The following is a 21,445-nucleotide window of genomic DNA, read 5'->3' as shown; positions in this document are numbered from 1 at the left end:
TTTTTTTAACTTTTTAGTCAGTGCTGCCTTTTGGGGGTGATGAAATCCATCAAGTTACTGCTTGTTTTTGTAACGAAGGACTTCCTTTTCTTCATCATTATAATGATTTCATTTTCCACAGTACCTGAGGGAATTGTGCATGTTGTAACAGTAACACTGATGTGAACCTCCACCTCCAAGCTTCCTCCTCTAAAATCTCTCGTCTCTCACTTGGTAACCAGCAAGTCAGCTCCAGTTTTGTAGACTGGTGTGTTCTTAATTTTATATTAGCCCTTGTTTGGACTCTCCAGTCCTTGGGTAAATTAATTTTTTTCACCACTCTGCAGCTATTTGAATCAGAAAGTGTTTGAAGAGCAGAAGATTATTTGATTTTATTGTACCTTCGCGCCCTCAATGAAAGTAGCCTTATCATATTTTTCAAATTTGAAAAGTAATACACAAACACTAGCCAATTCAAATATAAAAAATGTAGGACTTCCCTGGTGGTGCAGTAGTTAAGAACTCGCCTGCCAATGCAGGGGACATGGGTTCGAGCCCTGGTCCAGGAAGATCCCACATGCAGCTAACAACTAAGCCCGCGCACCACAACTACTGGACCTGCGCTCTACAGCCCGCGAGCCACAACTATTGAGCCCATGTGCCACAACTGCTAAGCCCGCACACCTAGAGCCCATGCTCCACAACAAGAGAAACCACTGCAATGAGAAGCCTGCGCACCACAACGAAGAGTAGCCCCCACTTGCTGCAACTAGAGAAAGCCCACACGCAGCAACGAAGACCCAACACAGCCAAAAAAAAATATATATATATATATATATAAAATGTAAAGATTTATGATCACCCCAAACCCCACACCCAGAGATAACATCACTAACATCTGATTAATATCTTTCTAGTTAACTCTTTATGCTTCCTCTCTTTCACATACCTAGAATCACATACACACATTTATTGTGTAGTGTATATATATATATTAATATAAAGAGTTCATATGATGTTTTCTTTCATAATCTCTTGTTACTTAACTAATACATCATGGACATTTTTTCACATCAATATAGATCTACATCCTTATTTTTAATAGCGACGTGGAATTTAATTGCATGGATATTTAACCAGTCTTCTATTGAGGATGTTAGGTTGTTTCCAGTTCTTTGCTACTATAAACAGTGCTGTAATGAAGATTGTTTTATGTACATTTGTCTTAGGATCAATTACTAGAAGTGGAATTATTGAATCACAGAATTTTCATGTTCAAAATTTTGATAGCTATTTACTGACAGACTGTTTTTCATAAAGGTTATACAAATGTTCAGTGCACAAATTTTAGATTAGATGGTGATTCTTCATGTTCCACCAATACTATAGTTATTTTTAAAATATCTTTGTAATCTGCTAGATTTTAAAATTGTATATACTTTTTATTTGGTTTGATGTAGTGAAATTATGTGTCATTTGTTTATTGGCCATTTGTATACCTTTTTTGATTTGCCTGTTCTTGTCCTTTCCCATTTTTGACACATGATTTTATTTATTTCTTGTAGAAACAATTTGCTCTCTAATGGGCTTAGCCTGAAATCACTCGCTGAGACTGTTTTGAACTTTCCCCTTGACAAGTCCCTTCTGCTTCGTTGCAGCAACTGGGATGCTGAGAATCTTACTGAGGACCAGGTACTTCTTATCAGAGTAGTTGAAGAGTGGAAGAGTCATTGCTTGTGAAATATAATTATTTTAAAAATTCTAATCCTCAAAGATGATATGTGTTGGGCAGAAATGCCTTAAAATAGCCTCACTGATGATACCCAAGAACAATGCTCTATAATAATGTAGATGCTACTTAGATAAAAGGGTAAGAGTCCCCATTCTATTTTTTTGGAGCATTTACTATATGCCAGGCATTTCAGAAAATGTAATTTTTTTTGTCATGAATACAAATGCATAATTTAAAAAACCAAAGTGTTATAAGACTTATTATAAGAAACAGCCAGCTGGGCTTCCCTGGTGGCGCAGTGGTTGAGAGTCTGCCTGCCGATGCAGGGGACGCGGGTTCATGCCCCGGTCCAGGAAGATCCTACATGCCGCGGAGTGACTGGGCCCGTGAGCCATGGCCGCTGAGCCTGCGCGTCCGGAGCCTGTGCTCCGCAACGGGAGGGGCCACAATAGTGAGAGGCCCGCGTACCGCAAAAAAAAAAAAAAACAGCCAGTAGTTCCCTGCCTTCCTCCCCCATTCCTAATTACTCTTCCTTCTTTTCAGAGGCAACTGATTTCATTTCTTTCTGGTAATTACCATTATCTTTTAAAATTACATGCATATAGTACTCTTTCTTATTTTACATATTATCTTTTGACTTGTTGCTGTGGAAGACATGATTTAGTATAGTACTCTTGCAATTCCTATATCCCCAGACAGATACTTATTCCCTTCCCCATGCTCCCAATAGAGAGGTAAATCATCATTTTTATCAGGTTAATATCTACTCATATTGATATTATTTATAGCTGCTCCACATAGCAAACTGACTAAAGTAAATGTTTTTTCCTTGTACAACTTTTTGTTTTCCCAGGAGTAGTAATTTATATTTTTGTTTGCTTAGTTTTCTATATACCTGTTAACTGTTTCAACCCCAGACTCTAACAGAACTATGTAGCGATCTCCTTTCTGCTGCTTCAGACACAGTCAGGTAACTTACTCATTTCATTTTCCCTTGGAGCTAGCCCTGCTAGAGCTCTGTCATCCTGCTCCTTTCAGGACTCCAGCCCTGCTGCCCAACTCTCATCCTGAAATTTGCATTTACCGTCAACCTGGGAATTCCCTTCACCTCTCTTCTATAGTAGATCCTCTGTTTTAAAAATATCATGTCTTTTTACTTTCTTATCTTGGTGGAGTACATTCAAAATAGCTTCTTGAGGAAAGGAGCATGGGGAGTTAATTTATGACACCATGCATGTCTGTAAAGATATTAGTTTCCCTCTCTATTAACTGATAGTTCAGCTGAGAGATAGCATTTTAGGGTGGAAATCATTTTCCTTCAGAACTTTGAAGGCAATGCTCCTTGTAGCTTCCAGTGTTGATGTTGAGTATGTGACTTGTTTTTCTTTCTGGAAAATCTCTTTATTCTTAGTTTTTAAAATTCATGATGATAGTGTGGGCCATTTTTCATTATAGTTTTACAATTCAGTGGACCCTTTCGGTCTGTAAGCTCATGTCTTTCAGTTCAGGGAATTATTCTCATACTATTTCTTGGAAAATTTCCCTCTTTTTTTTTTCTAGATTCTATATTGAATCCCTTGAATTGATCCTCTAATTTTCTTAGTAAAATATTTTCTCTTTGATTTTCCATCTCTCTATTTTTTTTTTACCTTCTGGGAAATGTCCTCAAGTTTATCTTTCAGTATTCCAATCAACTTTTAATTTCCTATCATATTAAGTCATAAGAGCTCCTGGTCTTTTCTCAATATTCACTTTTAAAATAACTTTGCATTTTTGTTTAATGGATATCATAGCTTCTGTTATCTTAGAGTATTGAAGATTTCTGAAGTTTTCTTCTCTTTCCTGCATTGCCTCTTTTTACTCTGAATTTCTAATTTAAATGTTTGATTTGGTCTTTGTCTTCCACGTTAAAGATTTTTCTAAAATGTTTAGATCCTTAGCTATCCATTTTTGTTTACAAAGGAGACATTAAAGCGCCAGTTGAATCTATCAGTTAATGAATGAGTAAATAAAATATGGTATAGCCATACAATGGAATATTATTCAGCAATAAAAAGCTACAACATGGATGAGTCTTGAAAACATTGCGCTAAGTGAAAGAAGCTAGTCACAAAAGATCATATATTGTATGATTCCATTTATATGAAATATTCAGAACAGGCAAATCTATAGAGACAAAAAATAAATTAGTGGCTGCCTAGGACTGGAAGAAGTGGGGGATGACTGGTAAAGGATATAAGTTTTCTTACTGGGCTGCTGAAAATGTTCTAAAATTGACTGTGATAAAGGTTGCATGCATAATTCTGTAAATAATTCTAAAAATTCTAAATAAAATTCTGAAATTTCTGAATCCTGCAACATCTGTAAAAGACATCTTTGGGACTGTTGGAGACATTAGAATACAACTGTTAAAGTTCTTGGGTGTGATAATGGTGTTGTGATTATGTAGGAGAGTGTCCTTGTTCTTAGAAGATACACACTAAAGTATTTAGAGATGAAGTAAATATCATAATAGCTGCAACTTAATTTTGAAAAGTGTTCAGCACCCCCCCAAAAAAAAAGTATTTGTGTGGTGTATGTATTGTATTATAAAGAGATAAAGCAAATGTTGACAATTATGAATGTCAATTATCATTCTTTTAACTTTTCCTTAGGTTTGAAATCTTTCAAATAAAACATTGGGAAGAAAAAGTTAATTGCTACCAAATTTGAAACCAAATTTGTGATCCATATTATTGTGAGAATTCAGAATTTCCAAAGACTCTTATTCATTCTTCATTTAAAAATTCTTGTTTTTCTAACTATAAACATAATGCTTAATGAAATTTTGTAAAATACAGAAAATAATATTTAAATTTGACATTTAAAAAAATGGAATGAGGGCTTCCCTGGTGGCGCAGTGGTTGAGAGTCCGCCTGCCGATGCAGGGGACATGGGTTCGTGCCCCGGTCCGGGAGGATCCCACATGCCGCAGAGCGGCTGGGCCCGTGAGCCATGGCTGCTGAGCCTGCGCGTCCGGAGCCTGTGCTCCGCAACGGGAGAGGCCACAGCAGTGAGAGGCCCGCGTACCGGTAAAAAAAAAAAAAAAAAAAAAAAAAAGGAATGAGAGCACAGAGCATATGGCTAGGTATTTTTGACTAGCGAGTTTTATTATCAGTAACTATTAATATAAATTAAAGTCAAATGTCAGTAACTGTAAGTCTTTTCTCTCAGGCCACTCAGTTTCTCCAGACATGAATCTCCTACTCTTCTGCCCAAGAGGTATCAGCCCCACAGCCTATATTCTGGTAGCTGAGTGGGAGAGAAGATGATGGTAGTCTTATCATTTAATATGTAGGTTTTCCCATAATCCCCCTTTTTCCTGGTGACACTTTGCCCCCAGCCTCTGCCATGCCTGGTATTACCAGGTCCAGATCCTCTGTGATTTAGCCACTATATGACTTAAACTTGTCAAAACCCAAACTCTGCACACCGAGTAAAACAAAGCAGAAATATGAGTTTATTGCAACAGTTTTGACCTGCAAGCTGGGAAACTCAAGGCCATGGGAGCAATGAGTTTCCAGTAGCTCACAGACTAAAGGGTTTTCATTGGGTAAATGTGGAAGATTTTTGGCTTTTTCAGCTGATTGTTTGCCTAGTGGTCTTCTTCCTTATTTGGATCAGGATAGCTGAGACAGGGGAATAAGGAAGTCTAAAGATGGCATGAACAGACTCAGTGTTTGGAGACTGACTGACATCCTCTGCTGATTTCTGAGGAGAGCTGTAAATTCCTGCAAGTTATGTTAAATAAAGTTTCATTTTCTTTAATGCGCCTGCATTGGCCACCTCCATTTTGTCTCTGACATAAGTGACTCCATTTTAGTTTTGGTTCTACAAACTTTTACTCTTTTGGGTCTGGGAAGGAGTAATTGCCTGTCCCTATGCCGTAAGAGAGGAGATCTGGGGTTGTAAGTGTTATTTACAGAGACTGTCACCTGATCCTCCTGTTTTCACCTTGTATCATTGCTTTTATAGATACCTGGTGCCTCGCATTCTTTATACTTTGCCATTCTTTGTGGCTCAGATTAATTTGATTTTTGGATTTTTTGCTTACTACCCCCTACAGGCCTACGTTTCAACCTTCTCTTGTTTGCTTAGTTTGTTACCATTTGTTTGTTCATCCTTCTAAAACATTGTTTTGTGGTTTTTTTTTTTTTTTTTTGGACCACACCACATGGCATGCAGCAATCCCAGTTCCCGACCAGGGGGAACCCACGCACCCTGCAGTGGAAGCGCAGTCTTAACAACCAGACCGCCAGGGAAATCCCCCAAAACATTGTTAATGGAAAGAGTTAGCAATAGTTAGTATCTTAGGATTAATATTATCCTGTGAGAGAGTTCTGGGAATCAAGTTATCTGATTTGTTTTTTCTAAAGCTACTTCAGATTTGCTGCGACCCTGAGTAAGTTACTTCTTTCTGCCTTGGTAGGTTCATTCCTTCCTTTCTTTTAATAGTTTTATTGAAATATAATTTACATACAATAAAATGCACCCATTTAAAGTATACAAGTCAGGGACTTCCCTGGCGGTCCAGTGGTTAGGACTCTGCCCTTCCACTGCTGGGGGCCCGGGTTCGATCCCTGGTTGGGAAACTAAGATCCTGCAAGCCGTGCAATGTGGCCAAAAAACAAAAAAGTGTACAATCAATGGATTTTAGTATATTTACAGAGTTGTGTAACCATCACCACAATCTAGTTTTAGAACATTTTCATCACCCCAAAAGAAACCCCATACCCATTAGCAGTCACTTCCCATGTCACCTCCCCAACACCCTAGCCTTCGGCAACCGCTAATCTACTTTCTGTCTCTATAAATTTGCCTGTTCTGGACATTTCATATAAATGGAATCATACAGTATGTGGTTTTTTTGGATTGGCTTCTTCACTTACCATGTTTTTGTGGTTCATCCATGTTGTAGCAACTATTGGTACTTCATTTCTTTTTTATTGCTAAATAATGCTTCATTGTATGGATAGACCACATTTTGTTTATTCGTTTATCAATTGGTAGAGATTTGGGTTGCTTTCATTTTTTTAGCTGTTATGAATAAGCCACTATGAATATCTGCGTATAAGTTTTTATGTGGACATACATTTTCAGTTCTCTTGGGTAAATACCTAGGATGGAATTGCTGAGTCATATGGTAACTTTATGTTTAACTCTTTGAGGAACTGCCCAACTATTTTCCAAAGCAACCATACCATTTTATAGTCCCAGCAGCAATATATGAAGGTTCCAATTTTCCATAACCTTACCAACATTTATTATTATTCATCTTTTTGATTAGAGCAATCCTAGTAGGTGTGAAGTGGTATTTCGTTGTGGTTTTGATTTATATTTCCCTAGTGACCAATGATGCTGAGCATCTTTCATGTGCTTATTGGCTATTGGTATATCTTCTTTGGAGAAATGTCTGTTCAGATCCTTTGCTCACATTTTAATTGTGTTGTTTGTCTTTAAATTGTTATATTTTTAGAGACGTGTGTGTGTGTGTGTGTGTGTGTGTGTGTGTGTGTATTCTTTATGTATTCTAGATACTAATCCCTTATCAGATATATAATTTATAAATATTTTCTCCCATTTTCTGCAGATTGTCTTTTCACTTACTTGATGGGATCATTTAAAGCATGAAAGCTTTTAATTATGATGAGGTCCAGTTATCTATTTTTTCTTTTATTTCTTTTTTCTTTTGGTGTCATATCTAAGAAATCATTGCCTAACCCAAGGTCATGAACATGTACTCCTCTGTTTTCTTTTTTTTTAAAATAAATTTATTTACTTATTTATTTTTGGCTGTGTTGGGTCTTTGTTGCTGTGCGTGGGCTTTTTCTAGTTGTGGCGAGCGGGGGCTACTGTTCATTGTGGTGTGCGGGCTTCTCATTGCGGTGACTTCTCTTGTGCGGAGCATTGACTCTAGGTGTGCGGGCTTCAGTAGTTGTGGCTTGCAGGCTCTAGAGCACAGGCTCAGTACAGTTAGTTGCTTAGTTGCTCCGCGGCATGTAGTATCTTCCCGGACCAGGGCTCGAACCCGTGTCTCCTGCATTGGCAGGCAGATTCTTAACCACTGTGCCACCAGGGAAGTCCCTCCTATGTTTTCATCTAAGAGTCTTATGTTTTGGCTCTTACACTTAGGTTCATAATCCATTTTGAGTTAATTTGTGTGTGTGGTGTGAAGTAGGAGTCCAACTTTATCTTTTTGCATGTGGACATCCAGTTGTTCCAGCACCATTTGTTGAAAAGTGCCTTGGATTCCTTATCATTTGGAAATAATTTGTTAAAAATCATTCTGAACTCTTCACGTTCAAGCACCCTCTTTTCCTGTGGGAGACAACTTGCTGACAGAGATGTAGATGGTTGGGTCTAGGTGGAGAATTTTACCCAAACCTTATTTTTCTATTCTTTTTTTCTATTATTCTAAAAGCACATACAAAAAATCCATACTAATAGTGTTATTTACCAGGCTTGATTATTAAAGGTGAATTAAAGGAATTTTAAAGTCCTCACATGCTTTGTTGGGAAGAGCTATTAATTATAGTTTTGACAACTTTTATTTATGACCAGCTTGCCTGTGCCTAGTTGCCTGGGTGAATGACTTACTATTAATAAATACATAAATTCCAGAAGTGGGCCCTTGTGACTTTTGATTTGAGGTCCATGTTTGAAACTGTTTTCCTTGTTTTACACATTGTATTAATATGTACAGCAGTTTGTTTCTGATCAATAGTCACACAGGCCTCTTAATGAATCTTGGTTTCAGTTTTCTAGATGATGACAGTTTCCAAAGTGAAGTTGTCAGACCTGTGGTAACTACCCTACCCCAAACTTGAGAAAAATCTGTCCAGCAGGTTTGGTAGCAGATAGAAAGAAACTTCACTGATTTGTATAGATTAGGAATTTTGAGCACATAGAGTAGGTCATTATTTTAGCTATGTTAGTTAAAAACATAGGGAACGTGAGGATTCATTATACTATTTGATTTGTTTTTGTATCATTTGAATTGTTTTGTAATTAAAAGGTTTTAAGGAGTACATGGTGCCTGGGTTACTGTACATCTTGAATTGGAACCTGAAAGTTGTCTGTGTCTTGGCGATTAATTTTGAAGTTGCTCTCTCTGGTTTGCCTTCCGGATTCCACTGATCTCTGACTTTTCTCTTCAGGTAATTTATGCTGCCAGGGATGCCCAGATTTCAGTGGCTCTCTTTCTCCATCTTCTTGGATACCCTTTCTCTAGGAATTCAACTCTAGAAGAAAATGATGACTTCATTGGCTGGAGAAAAGTCTTGGAGAAATGTCAGGATGTGGTAGATATCCCATTCCGAAGCAAAGGAATTAGCAGATTGGGAGAGGAGGTTAATGGGGAAGCAACAGAATCTCAGCAGAAGCCAAGAAATAAGAAGCCGAAGACCGATGGAATGATGCCAGGCAACCACCAAGGGAGAGACCTCAGAAAACATAAAAGAAAACCCCTTGGAGTGGGCTATTCTGCCAGGTAACTGAGTTGTTCCATGTCTAGTAGAGCCCAAGGCCCAGCTACCAGCAAAAGGCATGATGCCTTACCTTGGCTCTGGGGAGAAGGCTAGTGCGGTAAGGCGGCAGAGGCTCTCCAAGGATTAATTCTATTTTTCCTTTCCTTCAAGGACATTTGGAGCTATCCTTTGATTTACTTGTATATTTTTTCCTTTTGCCCTTCTTCTACTTTTTTATTTGTGGGCAGTTGGAGTGAAAAGGAGGAGAGCTTAACCTAGCTTTGTCACTGACCTTGATGTGACCTTAGACCTGTACTTTTCCAGTTATAAGTGAGGGCATAATTATTATTCCTTGCTTGCTTCAGGACAGCTGTGAAGGTAAAATGAAGTGCCTCATGCTTTTCAGGAGACGTGCATCATCTGACCTCTTGTTCATTTGGCATTTGATTATTTGGAATGGCATCCAGTCCTAAGCCGATGTTAATTCTCTAGCCAATGGGAATTTTCCTGTACACCTCATGCCTCTACTGCAGAAGGATGACTAATAAGTACTTTGGAGTGGAAGTTTGGTCCCTATAGTAAAGTGCCTTTAGGAATTGTGTGATTAAATTGAAGCAACTATTGCAGATGAGCCAGAAATAAATCCACGTGGCACCCATTACTTTAGCTTGAAGTTCTTTCATTTTAATTTACTTTGTTAATCCAATGATTACTCTACAGGGAAGTTTTCCTGGTGTTCTCTTCCTGCGTGCTTTCATGATAGAACTACGTAAACACTACCCAACTCACGCTCTAGTGTTCCAACCTATGAATATAAAAACTAATAGTATACACTGATTCATTTTAATTTCTCTTTCCTAGCCCAGTGCAGATGGAGGAATAAACATGATTTCTTGCCATGTTTTTTTTTTTTTTTTTCCCAAAAATGTAATGTTTGACCCTAGTGTTGAATAGTTTGGGTCACTCAATATAGGAAGGCAACTGGTACCTTGATCAATAGTTAGCTCCCAGTTTTAGATTTCTCTCTCCCTTCCCCACAGAAAATCACCCCTCTATGATAACTGCTTTCTCCACGCCCCTGACGGACAGCCCCTCTGCACTTGTGATCGAAGAAAAGCTCAGTGGTACCTGGACAAAGGCATTGGAGGTTTGAGATTCAACTGTCATATTAGACTTATAATTAGGTGCATGCAGGCACTGACCAGAGTGGCCATGAGATGAGGCAGAGGGATGGGATGGATAGAAGGCAGAGAGACCTAGAGACACGTGGGATGGGGCTGTTCAGAACCCAGAAATAGAGATCTCTGCCAGGATACAGCAGAGAACAACTGAGGTGGTGCCTCTTCCTTGTGGGAGAGGTGGGCAGTCATACTCTAACACTGCTTCTTTCCTCTAAGAGCTGGTGAGTGAAGAGCCTTTTGTGGTCAAGCTACAGTTTGAACCTGCGGGGAGACCTGAATCCCCAGGAGACTACTACTTGATGGTTAAAGAAAACCTGTGTGTAGTGTGTGGCAAGAAAGACTCATACATTCGGTGAGTGTGGGCTGGGCTGCCCTGTTGGAAAGTGTCCTTCAAGCCACGCGCAGAGCCCTCGGCGGGCTTCACTCAGTCTGCCTACTTTGGCTGGGAGACTTGTCCCCAGGGGGCATCCCAGTGTCCTCAAGAGCTTCAGCACTCTGCCTGGCCTTGCTGTAGTGGCTTCTGCCCCTCCTGAGCCAGTTCTCAGTTTCCAGAATGAAGCACTCTTCTCGATAACAGTTTGCCATGAAGAGAGTCATTCCCTTTGCTCGTGAAGGAACGGAGACCTTCCTTCCTTAGGAAGCTGCCTTTCTCTCTGTGTCCTCATGATTCTCCCTTGATAGTTTTCCTTCTGGGAGCACAGCCTTCCCAAAGGTTGTTATTAGCCTCTCCCTGCCCCTGGCCTGCCAGAGGAGTCTGACCGCCGGTGGCCTGCACTCACTTCAAGGAGAGGAGAACCCAAGGCCTGTGTGTAGGTGGGGCCGAGAGCGGAATAGGTGCTATGGCCTTAATGTCGCCTCTGCTGGGCTGTGGGACCCAAGCTCCTCAGGTGTGTTCAGGCCCAGATCAGAACGCTAGTAGCCTGCCTGCCTGCCGACTCCGTGTATGTTCTGTGTCGTGTGCTAATGAGCGTTGCCTTCTGTTTGGCCTCTTTAGGAAGAACGTGATTCCGCATGAGTACCGGAAGCACTTTCCCATCGAGATGAAGGACCACAACTCCCACGATGTGCTGCTGCTCTGCACCTCCTGCCACGCCATCTCCAACTACTATGACAACCACTTGAAGCAGCAGCTGGCCAGGGAGTTCCAGGCCCCCACTGGCTCCGAGGAGGGCTTGCGCCTGCTGGAAGACCCTGAGCGCCGGCAGGTGCGTTCTGGGGCCAGGGCCCTGCTCAACGCAGAGGGTCTGCCTGAGCACCGAAAGGAGGAGCTGCTGCAGGCGCTCAGAGAGTTTTATCACACAGACACGGTCACGGAGGAGATGCTTCAGGAGGCTGCCAGCCTGGAGACCAGGTATGATCTACAGTCCTGCTCAGAGGGCATTGAGGACTAGTCCAGTGACTTAACCCCGACTACTCAGTGAGAATGCTTGCCAGGAAGGGAGCAGTGGTCGTCCAGGCGCAGTGTGCAGCCTCGTGCTTACCCCATTGAGTCTCTGTGGCTTAAGATACCATGCGGGTGGGATAGAGCAATCTGTTTGCTAATTTACTTTCCACAGGAGACTTGCCTTCTATCCTTGACCCTTCGAGGTCATATACTTATGTCCAGCCATTTTCATGCTTAGCAGGAGAGTTCAGGGACACTGGAGTTGTACCTTATACATTCTCTGCAGAAGTAAATCCTCAGGTCAGCTCATAAGAGGAAAATAAGAGTCAAAAAATATCCTCCAGGGCTTCCCTGGTGGCGCAGTGGTTGAGAATCTGCCTGCCAGTGCAGGGGACACGGGTTCGAGCCCCAGTCTGGGAGGATCCCACATGCCGCGGAGCAACTAGGCCCGTGAGCCACAACTACTGAGCCTGCGCATCTGGAGCCTGTGCTCCGCCACGGGAGAGGCCGCGGCAGTGAGAGGTCCGCGCACCGCGAGGAAGAGTGACCCCTGCTCGCCGCAACTAGAGAAAGCCCACGCACAGAAACGAAGACGCAACATAGCCAAAAATAAATAAATAAATAAATAAAATTTAAAAAATATATATCCTCCAGTCTCTGGAGTTGCCCGTGAAGTACAATGTGTGTGGTTTTGCCTCTCTTCCCTTATCTAGGTCTGTGGGAATTGAGACAAATGGATTCATGTTTCTTGTCTCACCTGTACTCCGGGGTGTTGGCCTACTGAATGGGATGTTGGCCAGAATTGCTGTTACTATTTAAATTACTTTTTACCTTTTTCCTTCCTTGCTTGCTTTCTCTCTCTTTCCCCGTCAGTACATAGTTGAATTCATATCATTTAATTCAGTGTCCCTAAATGAGAAGCATTTTTTGGTCCTGAGAAATAAATGGGCACATGGCCCAGATGATAAAAACTCTGGGCTACCTGCTATAGTTTTGCTTCCCAACTTGCCGCTTCTTTCAATAGTAACAGGGGTTGAAATAATTAAACTGATAAGGTCGCAAATCCTGGTAGTTATGCTGGTTGCCTTAGTGTTTTGTTATAAAAACAAAACAGCCTTCCCCCACGAACTTAATTATAGCAAAAAATATTATTGAACAAATTTTGTATAGCTATCCTAATCTATTCCACCAAGTTAATAAACTTTATATAAATTGCCTTAATTATTTCTTATAACAACCCTATGAGGTAGGAGTTTCTTACTGGTAACTGCTAACATATCCTATATCTTTAAAATCTTTTAAAATTTTAAAAAATTTTTCTTAAATTTTATTCTTAAAACTGTTTTCCAAGTTTTATATTAGATGCCCCGAGGTTAACGTTAAGTAACTTACCAAGGTCATATTACAAATTAATGAGACTGGCTCCTTTAACCAATTCCCAAATGTATTTCCTAAAACAGCTAAACTTGCCCTTTCAGTGACAGACCTTTCTAACAAATTCATCTTGCTGACTTGGATGGAAGGGTGCTGGGCTTGGATATCTAGGACCGAGAAGAACAGCCGTTTGGGGAAAGTTTAGGCAAGTTAGTGGGATGCTTGTGAGCTAAATAAGAAAATGCCCTGCAGATACCCAGGGGGCACGAACACTGCTAGTTAGCGAGGACTGAGAGTAGGGTATGGATTGTAGGGAGAGGAACTGAGCCCCGGGCAGGGAGCTTCCTTTATTCATAGGAGCTGACAGTACTGTCCACAAGGTATCTTAGTTAGAAAGGAAGCAGGGACTCATCTTCTCATTAAACAGCACTAGCTGTGCAACCAAGCAACCACGGTAGAATTTCATCGCAACAGAAGCACGTCTTGTGGATGTGGTTTGGCATTCTTTGTATAAGAAGGAAGACGCCGAAGAAATATTACCACCTTCATTTTACATTCAGGTGTTACACTGTGCTGAAAACCTGGAACACGCGGGCTGATTGAATAGCTAATATAATTCAGCTAATAAAACAGCTAATAATATATTCAGAATGAATATCTTAAAAGAAGCAACTGGGGAACCCTGGAGTCAATGAAAGACCAACATTCTTCAGCCATCATCAGCCAGACAGCGGGGCCTCTCTGGTGGGGGCTGAGCATTATGCAGTGGCCTTCCCATAAGTATAGATCAGAATCCCCAAATGCCTTCTGCTGGATTGTGTGTTATATGTCCAAACTATTTTTAAAAAGGCAGATATGGGAAAGAGGATGGTTTTAAAAGCATCAAAATGACCAACCCTTTAGGAATGCAGCAGCCTCTCTGTAACCCCTGTCGAAGCATCTTGGCCCATAGCATTTGGAGCCACTGTGTTACTGTCCTGCTTGTTTCCCTCAGACCCATGTACTTTGTGTCCTGACAGGATCTCCAATGAAAACTACATTCCGCACGGGCTGAAGGTGGTTCAGCGCCACACCCAGGGCGGGCTGCGCTCCCTCATGCAGCTGGAGAGCCGCTGGCGGCAGCACTTCCTGGACTCCATGCAGCCCAAGCACCTGCCCCAGCAGTGGTCGGTGGACCACAACCACCAGAAGCTGCTCCGGAAATACGGGGAGGACCTTCTCATCAAGCTGTCGTGATGGCTGCTTCCCTTCCTTCCACGTTGGGACAGCTGGGAAGCTGGAGCCAGGGGTGAAAATTTCACCTCTTCCTGTTTTAATGTCATTGTCAAAGCCTGGTGACACAACTCACAATACTAACCTGTACTGATCCCAGGATGCTTCTGGTGGAGCAAGGCTGTTGTTTTCAGGGGGAGCTTATGGTCTTGAGTTTTAGTTGGGCAGGGTGAGCGTTCTTTACTCCACCCTCTTATTTTATTTTTCTGGACAAATGGGAGACTTGGCCTTCATTTTACTCTCCCTCTTCTGCTTTCCCTGTGCAGGCGACAAATGAAGGATTCTCCCTGAAGTGTCTTGTCAAGACACTCAGGTTTTTAATGCTTTTTCTCCCTGTCCAGCATGTTGGTTCACCTCAAACAGGAGCTGTCATGTATTTCAAGCCCATCAGGTTAGGAGGGGAAAAAACGTTCTTCTAGAGGTTGGAGAGGCGAAAAGGGGTCGGATTCCTATTCCCAGTTCAACCTCATAATTAGAAATTCTTTGGCCTAGTGCTGTGCGGTAACTCACCTGGTTGGGATCCAGCCCATCTGGGTTGCTTGGTTTATTTCACATGCTTGAAAATGCTCCCGTTTACACATTCAGGACCAAAGCAGCAACTTCCTGCCATACGTTTTCACCCTAACGCTGGAGGGAATTCTTTTCTGGAAAGAGGCCTTCAGCCTGGGTGGGGCACAGAGAAGCACAAGAACCATCTCCCAAGAGAACTTGGATAATTTGCTCAGCTTTCCCTTTCGCTGTTTCTTGCAAGCCTCCTGCCCAGAACGGCAGGGTTTTTAGCTTAATCCCTTTCTGAGAGGAAGGTTATCTTTTCTCAGAATCAGTATCTGGTCCCTTCAGTGTTCCATCAGGTTTGCAATACTGACCTCTTTTAAGCTCTTAATTCTCTCCCAGCGTCATTTGGTTAGGTTGAGAGGATTTCTCCACCTCCCTTCATGCCTGGGACGCCAAGACTAATTAATACGTTTCGATGTTCAAAACGGTGGTGTTTCATCTTTCCAAACGTGAGGCCACCACTTGGAGTACGGAATCAACTTATTAGCGGTTAGTATTTTTATAAAGTATTAGGAAAACTTTCTTACCTTACAAGATCTTAACAAGCTTAAAAAAGAGCTTTATGGCCAGAATTCAACAAGAGCTCAGTTCTTTCGGAATTGTGCCCGAGTTGGTGACGGTAGCTCTAACACTGGTAAATAAAACAACTTCTAAGCACAAAGTTCATTGATTGTAAATGTAAAACCTTTTTCTTCATAATTTTATAAAATCAGCAAATACTCTTGGGGAAGGAGATCTTTATGCTATAGGTCCCTGCCGTGTGGCAGCCCATGATATGTGTGCAGGTGTCGTCGTGTGCCTCCGCCAACAGCTTTGGCCTGTCAACAGCGGCCCACAACACATGCACACCCTGCAGTTTGTTCCTCTGCCCTTTCATCCCCACTCATCCTCGAATAGGTGTCTCTGGGATCTAAACTAGAAAGTCTTGAAGACAAATAGTACCAGCTGCCTTGGGGACCGTTTGTTCAATACACTAAGGTTATTAGGGGGCAGGTTCCTCAGGGGCTGTTAACTGCCCACAGCCCGGGGCGGAGAACCGTGGAGATGGATAAGTGGTTGTCGTAGACAGGCTTGCCACAAGGGGGCGTCGTAGATCTTGCTTTATATTCATTCTTGAGAAATAAGGGGCTTTGATAACAGGGTTCCTAAACATAACTCATGAGTTATGTTTCAGATTGTGTCTATCTCACTTTGAGTCATTTTGACAGCTTTACAAGAAAAACGTCTTCCTCCGAAACAAGAGAGTAGGGCTCTTCCTTTCTCTTTCCCTGTGATCCTCATACTGAGAGGTGAGAACCACGTTAGGAGGTCGTTTAAGACGCTGTGGTTGCTGCGGAAGGAGGAATGGTTTCTCCAGTAGAGCTCCCTGCAAAGCTTAGTAATGTAGAGCCAGCAGCCACGGTAGAGGAAACATCTAGACTGTGGCACCCTTGATTTCTCATCCTTTTCAGAGCAGTTACTGTGTAGGTTTGAATCTTTGTTTTCTGAGTCAGCCTTGGACGCCTTTCTCTAAGACTGACAATTGCTATCTCTAGTGAGTTATTTTAGGGCGGGCATATTTTAACATAAAATTTTTTTCTGATACAAAAGTAATGTGTATGCTTGTTAGAGACGAATCTAAAGAAAGAATGAAAATCCATCTTCCCTCCATGTAGCACAGAGCTAATCTCTGCTGGTGTGTTTATGAATTTCCTTTCGGTATTGAAAAATGCATATAAGATGTAAGGTGTTTAAACAAACTTGAGAGTCATATATACAGCTTGGTATACAATTTTCTTTCCTCATTTAACGTGGTATCACAAGTAATTTCTTGTGTCTTTAAATCTTGGAAAGTAGATTTGCAGTAACTCTACCTTGCTTTATTATCCATTCCCACACTGTTAAATTTTGGTGGTTTCAGATCCTTTGTTAATATCAATGATGTTGTGATGAACTTTTTTGTGTATAAATCTTTGACTATATCTTTGCTAACTTTTTTAGGTTAGAACCCTAGAAATTGGGTTGCGAGGAGGGGGACTCACGTTGCTGGAGTGAGTACAAATTGATATCACCTTCTAGGAATTTCTGTGAAGGGAATGCTTCCCTTTGACCCTTTAACTCACGTCCCAGTGCATTTGCTGGGCTTCCTCCCCTGTGAGTAGAGGTGAGCGGACAGTGTCACAGCAAAGGCCTCTCTGAATGTGCCTGATCGTTACAACTGCAGGCTCAGAGTCTTTTCTCTGCTTCCCTTCCGTCTCCCATCCTTTATTGCCTCATTCCCCCTTGCAGCAGTGTTTTTTGGAAATAGTTTGTTTTAAAATAAAAATGTAAAAAAAATTAATTAAAAATAAAAAAATTTATTTTAAAATAAAAGCTATAGACTTTTTTTTTCCTGATTGACAAGCAATTAGTGATTTGCCATCCTTAAGTGAACAAGGCACAATATTCAGGGATTTGTTGCCTCTTAAGAGTGCAGCCATAAGTTCCTTATTCTTATCCATGTCACAGAGATCAGATGACAAACTGTGTTCTGTTGAAATAAAGCCATTTTAATCCCTCATTTTAGACTCTTAGGGACCCAGCAAGCAGAGAGAGCTTTTGTTCAGCTTTGTATTCTAATGTTTGGGACCCTGACATTTGACTATAATTTAAATTCTTTGTTACCTTGCCTCTCTGAGCTTTTCATTCATTCATTTACCTTTTCTTCCTTTTTTTTTTGTTTTTTTCTTCATTGTGTCTCATCCTCTGAGAGGTATCAGAGTTTCTCATTTTTCTAGTTTGCTAATTGTTACATATTTTAAAAGGATCCTTCTTTCTGGTCTCTTGTCTTTTCTGTGGTTTACCTGGTCATTTTTTTAGAGTACTTCATCCCTCAGGAATACAGTGAGAATCAGTTTTTCTTGGATGAAATAAGCTGTAAGAGGGTATAAGAATGATTCTCATATAGTTAACTCTTGATCTGAGTAATATAAAAATAATACATAATCCTCAGAATACTCTTGTTTTGGAATTCAGTTATTCTTTTTAGGAATTCACCAAGTTGCCCCCTCATGCTGGAACCAAATACCTTCTGTCTTTCCCCAGTCCTGGGACAGTTTTGCATCAGGTGATGGAGCAGGGCTGACACGCAGCCAAATGTTCGTTCCACTTGTTCAAAAGTACCTGTTCCACCTACCCTACCAGGGAGATGTCTTTGCCTGCGGCACCAAGGTCCTTTACTTAACTGGCAACATGTTATTTGGGAAGGTGGGAAGTACATTAGACCATTGTTTCCTTCTAACCAGCTTTGTCTGTGGCCAACTCTGGTTATTGGCAGTCCCTAGACGCTGTGGGTACTGGACCAAATGGGCAATCACGTGGGAGATAACCAAGAGCTGACTTGCTGTGCATAGGAATAGGAAATGTCAAAGGACCTAGTTCACACATCCTGGGCTGTTCCCTCCTCCAAGGCAGTGGTACTTGCTGCCTTAAAAGGTCATTCTGTGCTCTGACTGAATGGAGATAGAGAGTTAATCTCATACCCTCCAGATTGAACTCAAAGCATTTGTCCTCCTTGCAACTTCCTTGTTTTTTGTTTTTTGTTTTTTATTCGCGGTACGCGGGCCTCTCACTGCTGTGGCCTCTCCTGCTGCGGAGCACAGGCTCCGGACGCGCAGGCTCAGCGGCCATGGCTCACGGGCCCAGCCGCTCCGCGGCATGTGGGATCTTCCCGGACCGGGGCACGAACCCATGTCCCCTGCATCGGCAGGCGGACTCTCAACCACTGCGCCACCAGGGAAGCCCAACTTCCTTGTTTCTAATTCTTGAATTTTTCTCTCGCTCGATAGGTAGCCTGTTGCCTTTCTGCCAGCATAAGCTTCCAGAGCTGCTGAGTTTACAGTCAGCATTATTATAAGCGTGATGTGTGGTTCAGATATTCCTGAGTTGGAGAGGCTCCTTATACTCTACTCCTGTTTCCCAGAGATCTGCCTTCTCAGGCTGCAACATGCTGGGGCAGAGTTGGGATTCTGACTACTCAGACCACCAGGGTATCTATTCAGTCCCGGATAAGAATCCAAAATTTGAGCTTAGTGAGCTAACAGGACTGAAAAGAAATAGGAGATTGAGGCACAGGTAGTTTTAAAGAAGGTACATTTATCTGGTTGGTGGGGGTGATGGGAGTATAGTCTGTGGACTTCGTATTTTGCTTTTTCCTAAACTCAGTTGTATAGTGTGTTGGAGGACCAGAGGAGTGGGTTGGTGACCTGGGTTCTGGTTGTGGTCAACAGCTGTGTGTCTTTGGGCCAATCACTTAACTTTTCTGGACTCCTTTCTTTACCTGTAAAATGAGGAGTTTGAATTAGATGTGCTGTAGGGGCCCTCCTAGTGTAGCATTCTGTCATACATCCCACCGTTTCTTTATGTGGCACTTTCCCTTGGGTGCTGTGTACCTTCTGCTTCATCGCACACTCTCATCCCACCCCCAGCCCTGGGAATGGAGGCTGTGCGTGAAAGGAAGGGGGCGAGGGAAACAGGATGACACACGGTGTCCTCCTGGCCTCGTTGACTAGGGAGAAGCCTGCTCCCTCCATCTGGAGCTCCGCTGGAGGTCAAAATACTCTTCTCACCAGAGTTGTACTATGTGTGGCCTTAGGGAACTCACATTTCTATTCAGTTCACTATTTAACAGTAAAGAAAGAAGAGAAATCTTTATCTTCACCCACATTGCCAGTGCTGTAAGGCTTAATAAGGGAAAAGCACAGAGTAGAAATGAGGCAACTTTTGCCAAGTTCTGTAAATGGGAGGATGTTGGTGGGGGGTGAGGAGGGGGAAGAATGTTTCTCAGTTTAAAGATAGGAGAAATTAAGGCTGTGCCATAGAGAATTGGATAGAATTGGATACTTGAAAAGGAAAACATTAAACCAATAAGTTAAAAATATTCTCTTTTTTGGGCTTCCCGGGGGGCACAGTGGTTGGGAGTCCACCTGCCAATTCAGGGTACGCGGGTTCGTGCCCCGGTCTGGGAGGATCCCACGTGCCGCGGAGCGGCTGGGTCCGTGAGCCATGGCCGCTGAGCCTGCGCGTCCGGAGCCTGCGCTCTGCAACGGGAGAGGCCACAACAGTGAGAGGCCCGCGTACCGCAAAAAAAAAAAAAAAAAAAAAAAAAAAAAAAAAATTCTCTTTTTTTATGGTGTCAGGACTGCCTAAGAAAATTTGAGGGGTCCACTGTGTTAACACATTGTTCTCCATCTGTGAGTCCTAAGACAAGGTTAACTCCCAGGGAGACTTGAGAAGTCTCAGGGGCCTGCCTCTGTATAACCCTGACCTGCCTGGGACTTGGTCCTGCTTACCTTTGCCTGGCCACCAGTGAGACGGGACATGTGCAAAATGTAAAGTTTGTATTTTATAAACTGCTGAGAGACATTTTTCCCATTTCCGATATATCCATTCCCTGTGACCTGGCAGGAAATACATTTTCCATTCCATCCTTGTGCTTAGTTTCAGTCCCAAAGGGGTATAGTGTATTGGCTTTTCTTTGTGTAGCACAGATTTATTTGTACCAAGTATGCTAAACTTGAGGCTCTTTTCACAATAATCACTTCGATGTAGACCTGAGCCCCCATTTTCTACCAAATTGGGGGCATTTTGTTGATGTTCCAGAAAAAATGACCAGAGAGCCAAAAGAGAGGCTAAAGTATATTTCTCTGCCCTCTCCTAGACGGACCCTAACTTTATCTAAAATATTGACATCTTTTGTTAAATCTCATAGAGCCAACTGGAGCCCCAGTCAGCTGGCTTAGTTCCTGTCTAATCAAGATCTGTACGTTTGGCCCTGGAGGTTGGGTCAGCCTGAGCCGTAGCACACATGGCTCCCTCTGAGTTCTCGGATACAATGAGCAAGACTAAAGTTGGCTCAGAAAAGGAACAGAAGATGACTTGGGGTTAGTTTTTCCTTTTTTAAATGTTATACAAGTGCAGAGAGTTGGCTGCCATCCCCCTCTCAAACCATCAGCGGAGCTTGACCTTGGCCAAGATTTTGCCTCATCCTCTCGGCATTTTAGCATCGAGTTGCGTTTCAGCCGTGGAATGCTTAACCAAAAGCACATGCTGTAGTGGTAGTTTCCAAAGAGCAAGTTTTTGCAGGAAGTCCGCAGCGTGTTTTCTCAAAACAACAGTTTTCTCCAAACCGCCAACCCAATAAACCCCCAAATGGTGATTCTTTGGTTTATTTGTACACAAAGCTGGGATTTTTGTTGCTGTTAATAATACTTTATTGGAGTACAATATAATGAACATAATAAAGTGTACAAATTTTAAAAGTACAGCTCAGGGCTTCCCTGGTGGCGCAGTGGTTGCGAGTCCGCCTGCCAATGCAGGGGACACAGGTTCGTGCCCCGGTCTGGGAAGATCCCACATGCTGCGGAGTGGCTGGGCCCGTGAGCCACGGCTGCTGAGCCTGCGCGTCCGGAGCCTGTGCTCCGCAACGGGAGAGGCCGCAGCAGTG

General features: G+C 42.3%; 1 protein-coding gene across 3 annotated transcripts in view; it reads left to right on the top strand.

Annotated features, from left to right (window-relative positions):
- EXD2 (exonuclease 3'-5' domain containing 2) overlaps positions 1 to 17,320 on the top strand; it is a 92,855-nt gene extending 75,535 nt beyond the window's left edge. For 2 of the 3 annotated variants that reach the window (XM_060004342.2, XM_060004343.1), the window contains exons 4-9: positions 1,545 to 1,671; positions 8,908 to 9,239; positions 10,257 to 10,363; positions 10,614 to 10,749; positions 11,392 to 11,748; positions 14,175 to 17,320. In XM_060004342.2, coding sequence (XP_059860325.1) covers positions 1,545 to 1,671; positions 8,908 to 9,239; positions 10,257 to 10,363; positions 10,614 to 10,749; positions 11,392 to 11,748; positions 14,175 to 14,391 — 1,276 coding nt within the window. In that variant the 3' untranslated portion in view covers positions 14,392 to 17,320. The remainder of the gene's footprint in view (positions 1 to 1,544; positions 1,672 to 8,907; positions 9,240 to 10,256; positions 10,364 to 10,613; positions 10,750 to 11,391; positions 11,749 to 14,174) is intronic. The other variant, XM_069540437.1, reaches the window with a different exon arrangement.
- Positions 17,321 to 21,445: the final 4,125 nt, after the last annotated feature.

This window comes from Delphinus delphis, chromosome 2 (assembly GCF_949987515.2).
Source record: "Delphinus delphis chromosome 2, mDelDel1.2, whole genome shotgun sequence".
NCBI classification, from domain to species: Eukaryota; Metazoa; Chordata; class Mammalia; order Artiodactyla; family Delphinidae; genus Delphinus; species Delphinus delphis.
This window is presented reverse-complemented; position numbering and strand designations above follow the sequence as displayed.